This window comes from Hypomesus transpacificus, chromosome 7, assembly GCF_021917145.1.
Source record: "Hypomesus transpacificus isolate Combined female chromosome 7, fHypTra1, whole genome shotgun sequence".
Lineage (NCBI taxonomy): Eukaryota > Metazoa > Chordata > Actinopteri > Osmeriformes > Osmeridae > Hypomesus > Hypomesus transpacificus.
The window spans coordinates 1,435,961-1,444,021 of record NC_061066.1 but is presented as its reverse complement, the minus strand read 5'-3'; the positions used below and the strand labels follow the sequence as shown (position 1 = coordinate 1,444,021).

General features: G+C 51.3%; 1 protein-coding gene across 2 annotated transcripts in view; it reads right to left on the bottom strand.

Annotated features, from left to right (window-relative positions):
* Positions 1-51: 51 nt before the first annotated feature.
* ppp1r12a (protein phosphatase 1, regulatory subunit 12A) overlaps positions 52-8,061 on the bottom strand; it is a 30,200-nt gene continuing 22,190 nt past the window's right edge. The window contains exons 4-12 of one of the 2 annotated variants that reach the window (XM_047022487.1): positions 6,006-6,165; positions 5,213-5,357; positions 5,001-5,075; positions 4,634-4,725; positions 4,213-4,373; positions 3,818-3,963; positions 1,107-1,331; positions 767-858; positions 52-310 (exon numbers count right to left, since the gene is read on the bottom strand). In XM_047022487.1, the coding sequence (XP_046878443.1) occupies positions 67-310; positions 767-858; positions 1,107-1,331; positions 3,818-3,963; positions 4,213-4,373; positions 4,634-4,725; positions 5,001-5,075; positions 5,213-5,357; positions 6,006-6,165 (1,340 nt within the window). In that variant the 3' untranslated portion in view covers positions 52-66. The remainder of the gene's footprint in view (positions 311-766; positions 859-1,106; positions 1,332-3,817; positions 3,964-4,212; positions 4,374-4,633; positions 4,726-5,000; positions 5,076-5,212; positions 5,358-6,005; positions 6,166-8,061) is intronic. The other variant, XM_047022488.1, reaches the window with a different exon arrangement.

Here is an 8,061-nt window from a genome sequence, read left to right as displayed (position 1 = left end):
GAACTAAAACAACCAACACAAAAAACTCGATGAGGACCAAGTCAGCGAGGTCGTTAGTTTGACTCATTAACAGCTGAATGACCGGAGAGGGATCGATGCTTTGACGACCTGATGCCCTGGAGAGGAGGGTCGGGTGGAGAGGGATGAGGAGGGGGGGGGGGGTCTGACACGGGCGGGGCGTGGGGCTAACCTGCGCTGGTAGCTGGGCATGGTTCTGTTGGTGGAGGCGGTGCCTTCGCTGTTCTTGGTGTCCTCGTCCCAGCGTCTCCGGGTGTAGGAGCCGCTGCGCACCAGGCTAGCAGCAGAGTCCCTGGGGAAGGCAACAAGCTACAATAGCACCCTGGGGCTCCACACACATACACACACCAGGGATGATGACACACGTCCTGTGTTGTTACTGGAGGGGTTCTGAGCCAGTGTTTAACCACCCAAAGAAGATTCTAGCTGTAAAGATGCTGCTCAGACCGAATCAATGCAATATTGGTAGAAACTAGATGTACTGTAAAATGAGGGTGAATGAAAATACTTCTGTTACCTGGATATAGCCGACTGACTACTCTCTGCAGGTATATTTCTGAATAAATGTTCTCGACCGCTTTTCATGACTATACATGAAGGCAACAGAGAGCTTGTGAGCCCCACAGCATGCCCAGGGCCAGACTGAAGCCTCCTCCAGCCTGTCACACACAGCTGGAAGCAGCAGGGGGCGCCGCTGCGCTCAATGCACTCGTGGAGCAGCCGGGAGAGCCCAGCCAGGGAGGGTCACCTGTTCTCTTTCTCGTCGATGTCTGACGTGCTGGCCAGCCTCCTGGGGATGGTGGGGGCGACGTAGGCAAGCCGGGTCCCTTTGTCCTTCTCCTGCAAGGGTCAAACGCCAGTGAGTCATGTGACGCGGGGGTTACTTGGAGCCTGTCTCAAGATGATGAACGAACGCGAGTAAACGATTCGACACCCAACACTTCAGAACAGCCTGAAGGATGTCATATCGACAACAGGTTAAGACAGGAAGTGGCCTTCTAAACGAGTCCTAGACCTCTGGTTTCCGTGGAAGCGCTCAACCTAGCATCGGGAATTAAACGGGGGGGGAGGAGCTCTGGGAGGCGGACCTTCTCTTTGTCCTTGTTGTCCAGGGAGGAGGAGAGGCGGGGGCTGGAGGCCGAGCGCATCACCCCGGCCGGGTCCTTCTCCTTCTGGGCCTCCTTGGTGGTGGTGGTGATCTCCGCCAGCGCCCCGTAGCTGCCCGTCTTCCTCAGGCCCAGGCGCCACGAGGCGGGGGACTCGTCCTTCCTCTCGTCCTCCTTGGGGGACACCTTCCCTGCCGACTGGGCCACCTGGGGGAGAAGGGCCCGGGACAGAGGAGGGGATGGATTGAGTGACATTGTCATAAAGAACAGTAGCAGCAGATTTGAGTTTAGTGTCTGGGTAAATAACACTTGGGGTTAATGATAGGCAAACAGCTAAGAGTATCGGTACATCCGGTACTCGACCATGTGTGTGGATTCATTAGCGTTCAGAGGAGACATTCATGTCCATGTTGAAGGGGGAAGGGAGGGGCCTGGATGCATGCTGGACACCTAATCTCCACTAGGAAATGTTTACAAAAAGCCAAACAGGCGAGTCATGTTAAACAGCATACATTCTCCTCCTTCAAACTAAACGCCGGTGGCCCGAACCAAGATGGGGAGAGATCTCACATGTGCTCTGGCACGGCTGGGAACCGCCCCGTGCACAACCCTGTTAGGCTTCACACAAGCTGTGGGCACAATGCACTCTCCAAACACAATGGCAACACGGAGATGTCCAGGAGATAGCAGAGAATGGCTGGATGTGGACGACAACACCAAAAGCACACGGGTCACGGGGACACACAGTGAAGGCATTGAGGACAGCGTGTGTGAAGATCATGCTGATAAAACCATGTCAGAGCGGACCGGGAACACGGGTTAGCCCACATCTGGGTCAGACCGAGGAGGTTAGGGGGTGTTGTGGTGGGTGAGGGAAATTATTCAGGGAAAAAGGAGGAGGGGGGGGGGGAGGAGGGGTAGTAGAACGCTGGAACAGAACACACCGATGCCTCACCATAGGTTTTTTGGGCACAAGAGAAATGCCAGTTTTGCGCAAGCCTCGACGCCACAATGCAGGACAGCTTGGCTCCGCCCCAGGCATGAGGGGAGTAATATAATCAGACTAAAGCCAACCAAGACAAGAGCCATGATGAGAGAGAGAGAGAAGGAAAGAAATGAGAGACAGGTAGATAATGAGCAGCAGAGAAAGAGGAGAGCGGGAGATGAGAGCGGGAGACGCTCAGAAACAGAAACAGACAGTGCAGCAGCAACAGAGAAACAGAGGCACGTTATGGCAGACAGATTTTAAGACCCAGACACGCCACACAATGTTTACTGGCACAAGGGAGACCAGTCCTTATAGCTTACGCTTTATTTTTTTAAGTCAGAAAAACAACGTTGCTAGTGTCAAACTGGACATTGTTAAGGTTCTCTCACTCTTGTTAGACAGGGAACATTGTGTCGCGTGTTTGGCTTTAAAATGTGGACAGGTATATGTGAAGAATAAAAATAAGGAGTCCTCATTGGCTGGTGGACAGTCTCTGGATTGATTTGACTGCTGGGTCTGTGACCAATAGAAACCCATCAAATGGAAGTCATGAAACACTCAGTGGGTGAAATAATCTGAGTGGTATAGCCCTTCTTACAAACAATGTCACAGAATGCTTCAACGCTGCTCAAATACCACAACAGCACCTAAACCAACCTCCCTCAAAGACCCTCAACTGAATAAATGAATAGGCCACATTACAATATTGAAAAAGACACAGAGAGAGCCTATGTAAACCTGATTGTGTTATTTGACATCATCATGGCCAACACTGCATCTTGGCCCTGTGAATATGACCGGTCCAGTGCCCATCCTGTTGCTGCTACACCACATGCATCCTGCAGGAGGCAGCATCCGTCCAAAGGAGAACAGTGGAGAGTCATCATCTTCTGGGCCTTTGAAATTCACCACAGACACCATGTGACGCACGCCTTGTGAACACTGTCACAATGGGTTACAAACCCCACAGTCCATCTATTGCCATGTTTGTTAATAAAGAAGGCCTCTACTCTCCAACCAATCGTAAATCTTGCTCCCGGAGCCAGCTTGACATCTGTTGGGTTTTCAGTTTTCTGCGTCGGGGCAGTGCTCAGCTTACCGCCCTTACCCAGAGTAACAGCTCATGTGACGAGCAAAACATTTCAACCATAAACTCATCTATGTAAACTCCCACTTCTACACAACTCGCTCAACCGCAAAATTGTGTTTGTGTGGAAGCAGGGAGAAACTAAATAGATAGTGAATCGTATTGATTTGTAAAGGCGTGTGGGCGGCGGGCGGGCAGATGCCTCGCAGCATGCTGCCTGAGGTGGACGGGGGGGGGGGTAACAAGTGAATTCAGCTGAGACCACGTGGTCTTTCGCTGCTCACAGGTGGGACCTAATGAGACACCTTCGTGTTACACGCGCTCTGAACCTCGACAATGCGCGGGGGGGGGGGGGGGGGAGAGAGGGCGGGGCTTAAACCCAGGCCCTCTTGATCCTCAGTCAACTACAGAGTCATTCCCATCCTCCAACACCCAGCCCTTGGAACAAGAAACTCTCTGAAACCCCCAAACAACTCTCTCAGCCCTGTGATTGTCTCCCTCAACTCAGGGACACCCTCAGAGTGCTTCAACCCTGACACCTGGAACAGAGTTCCTTCATTAGGAGGTTGATGTCCGGTTATATCCGGGCAGCAGGAGACCTTATCCACCAGGCCGTACCTTCTTGAGAGGCGAGGTGGGAGTCACCTGGTTAGTGGGGCTGGTCGGGGTGGTGGGGGTGGTGGGCGATGACACGGCGACGCTGGCTGGAGCCGGGGTGGGGGTGCTGGTGCTGTTGCTGACCGGGGGCGAAGGCTTGCTCTTGTCTGAAACGGCAGAGGGGAGGGAGTGTTGGTAGGAACAGGGAGGTAAACACTCGCGGCACTGAAGGTGGAAGTAGATTTCGCATGGCGCTCATGCAAATGGAAGCGATACGCAGGCCATGGAGCGCCATTCCATGTGGTGCTGTCGGAGCATATTCAAATCCATGCAGGGGTAGAGAGATGCAGGTAGTCATGGAAGAGGTTTTTTAAACAGCGGTGAAAATGTCTTTCCAAGGTTTGACGCCAACGCACCTGCTTCGGTTTCGGATTCAGAGTCTTCCTCCTCCTCCTCCTCCTCGCTGGAGCAGCTGGACTCGTCCTTCTTGCCCTCCTCTTCCTCGTCCACCTTCTCCGGCTCCAGGGCCTCGATACGGGGGGCACTCTTCTCCGGCTCCAGGAGGACAGTCTCTTTGCTGGAACACACACGCACACACAGGCTTGGTTCTGTGACTCACCTTAGTGACTCAGTGAACACATCATCTTCTATGAATAACATTTCATTCATTTGGCTCTTTTGGCCATTCCCTAACTATGATCAGAATCAAACCACCTGTTACATTTGGTTCAAACAGGTTGTTTGCCTTTGGCTTTAAAGACAAATTCTCCAACCGGTGGCAGTTTCTCAAGCAGTGACAACCCATTACCAGTTCATCCATCTCTGCCATTTATTTACCTCTTCAGTGGTTTCAAAGATTGATTATTGTCCCCAGTGGTGGTGGTTTCTATCAAGGGAGACTTTTTCACATCTTTCTTCTCACTCAGAAGCTGAAAGCAGGGACACACAGAGCAGGGATTAGCAGCAGTCCCTAAGGCCTGAACTCTGAGAACATCAACACAGACAAGAACAATCCAGGTCTCTGTGACGCATCACGTAAAACTGTAAAAAAGATATTCAAATGCAATTAAAGGCATGTGTCACGAGGATAACTGCACAGCAAACAACTCAGTTGACAGGTTTTCAAAACCATCAAAAGGTTACTCGGTGCATTAGAGCTCAACTGAAAGCCCTTAAACAAGCACTCGCGACACAAAAGGCTTACCAGATTCTGCTTTTTCTGCAGTTCTTCCAAGTAGGCAATGACATCTTCATCTGCCACGTCGAAAGCTGTCTGACCCTGAGGACGACACGCTATGTTAAAGTGCGGACAAAGCAGGGGCCTAACATATCCAAGATTTAACTGGGAGGTGCATGGGTTGTGTAGTGTTCTGCTGCATGTTGAAGGTGCGAGGTGAGAGAGGGCTGGAGACTCACCACTTTGTTGATGAGGTCCATGTCACACAGGTTCTCCACCAGTATCCTGCAGGCCTCCTCCTTGCCCCAGTGTGCAGCAGCGTGGAGCGGAGTCCAGCCATCAAAGTCCTTGATATTTACATCATACCCTGCTTGGATTAAAAGCCTGGGGGGGGGGGGGGGGGTTGGAGGGAGAGACAAAAACTGAAGTTGAGATTTGGAAAAGCTTGGATTTGGTGGTGCAACCGCACGTCACTGCCAGGGTCCAGGGTCCTGCAACCTCAACATTCTGACCATTTTTTGTGGTCCTTGGACACTCGCAACACACAAAAAAAACACAACGGAAATGTACTTAAAAGATGAATAAGTGGCCAAATGTTCAGATGAATCAAATGCCAGCCACTATCACAGTGAATACATTCCAGTCCATTTCTTGGACAAGGGTGGGTGGACTGGGCATCCCAGATCTTGTTTAGGTGCCATGATTGATGGTGGATTGTGTTAGAAACGATTGGCTGACGTCCCAGCAACAGATGGCCAGAGAGCTGCAGTCCCTCTCCTGAGGAGTCAGTGTGTCTGCTCTGTCACAGCCTGAGTGCAAGGCATGATGTGAAGAGACACAAACAAGACAAATGGGACAATAAAAGACCCTCAGGAGGAAAAAAACAGCGCCCCGGACTGAAACGTATTTGCAAATCCGACAACAGAATCCCCACCGACACACAGGTCAGAGGTCTTCCAGATACACAGAGCTGGTTTCTCGCTGTAGGCAGTACCACACCAAGCTGAGCTACGGTAACAGAGTCAGACTTACTTTAAAACCTCGGCGTATCCCTTGGCAGCGGCGACGTGGAGCGCCGTGCCGCCGGACTTGGCGTGGCGGACGTCGCTGATCTGGCCGCTGTTGAGCCACTGGCGGGCGTCTCTCAGCATGATGCGCTCCTCCTCCTTCCTGGCCGCCTCGATGTCCACTCCTGTCAGGGACGAGTGAGAGATGAGGAGGCGGCCCTTAGCCGGGCCCAGCCCGGATTAGCGGCTACTTAAGAGTAGGCGAAGGCTACGACAACTTAAGCTCTGCCATGGTGACAAAGAGGTGGAAGAGATGAGCCAAGAAGCCCCAGCCCAACAGTGACCTGAAGACATGAATCTAGGGATGTCAGGGAACTTGAAACCGGGATGAAAATCTAAACCATGCCAAAACCTTTACAAATGACTTATTTTTAGCTCAACTTAAAGTAGGTAAAAAAATAAATAAAAAAAAATTAAACAAGGGAGTAAAACATCAAAAAGATGATGTGTGTCAATCGTCAATGACACTGTGCACTAGAGGGCAACGTTGAGAACTAAAACTTGGACTAATTAACTTCAAATATCTGTACATTTTGGTAACTGCTTGGGGAGACAAACATGTAGGCCATGGCTTGCTATGTGGGCCAGCGTGTCTATGCTCCACACGACAGGCACAGAACAGGCATGTGTCGTCTTGTTGAGACTTCTGCAATAAGAGACCCTAGAGGAGCGTCTCCCCCGTCTGTTCCGACAGCACACAGGGCCAGAGCGCTCAGTGGTACAGGGTCAAGCCTAAAAGGTGAACCTTTGTGTTCAACTTCTCCTAGTCGGCTGATGCTTCCTGTTCTGCCATCTCCCCCCCCAAAAAAAAGAGTTGACATGTAAAACTGAACTCATACGAAGGTCACATGGGTCGGGTTCTGTCAGCAGACTTGGAACATGATTTCTGATTTCATTGGATAAGCTTCACCATGCAGGCAGCACGGCTCATTTCGGTGCGGTGTGGGTGAGGTGACATGGTTAAGACAAGTACCTGTCACGCTTGATGAGGTTCGAGAGCTGAAGCATGTCTTAAGTAATCCGTCAGATCCCATTGGGGGGGGGGGGGGGGGGGGGGGGTCGCGGGTTGGACAGGCAGCAGTTAAGGTTGCCCAGAAGCCTGGCCCGCGGCCACGACAGAGGAGGGCGTGAGAGGGCCGACGGTCCACAGATCTGCCAGCGCCGACAGCTCGCTCTGGAACATTCCCCCTAACTCAATGACAGAGCCCTGCTTGTCTGAGCGCTGCTTTTCGATTGTGGGAAGAAAATCAGCACAGTCAAGGGGCCTGAAATGGACTTTGCATCTCACCGCCGCCGTTCACCCCACAGTCAATCGTATACAACTGAAAAGGTTGAGCAAGAAGTCAACAAACCTCACTAGGCAGAAATGAATAGGCTGGTTTAATGCACATCTCCGATGGAGCGCGGTGACAGCCTGGATCAATAAGGTCACCCGGCCCTGGGGTGACAGGAGTCAGCCAGCGTGAGATGGCACTATAGATGGCTGCACTGTTTAGAAAAGCGTTGCCCTTTAGCACAGTCCATGTGACGCCACTACAGTGCAATACATTGGGGCTGACATAATGGACGTCAATTAGTCCTTTATTCCTCCAGGGCTTCTCAGAGTACAGTCAGGACGAATGGAACATGCACACTCTGGTACAAAAGACCCATGTCTGACAAACGTACCATTGAGAGACACCGACATGCTGGGGATTTTCATCTAACTGCATTAAGGAGCTATTTGACTCTTCTACATTAGAGCACACACGGTAATGCTATCGGTTCAACTACAAACAAAACAAATCGGAACGTCTAATTCAAAAAGAGAAATGGGTCTGTGTTAACATGCCAACTGAAGATGAATGTAAACACCCTGCCTAGTTTCAGTAGGAGTGTTCTTAAGTGTGTAGAACGGATTCTAATGGCCTCTGCTACTATAGACTGACTCTCAAATGGTTGACTTACGGGGTCAATGTGTAACAGGTAGGTGAAGCCCCATTAGCAGCGCTCCTTAGAGCAGGCTGGCGGGACTGCAGCTG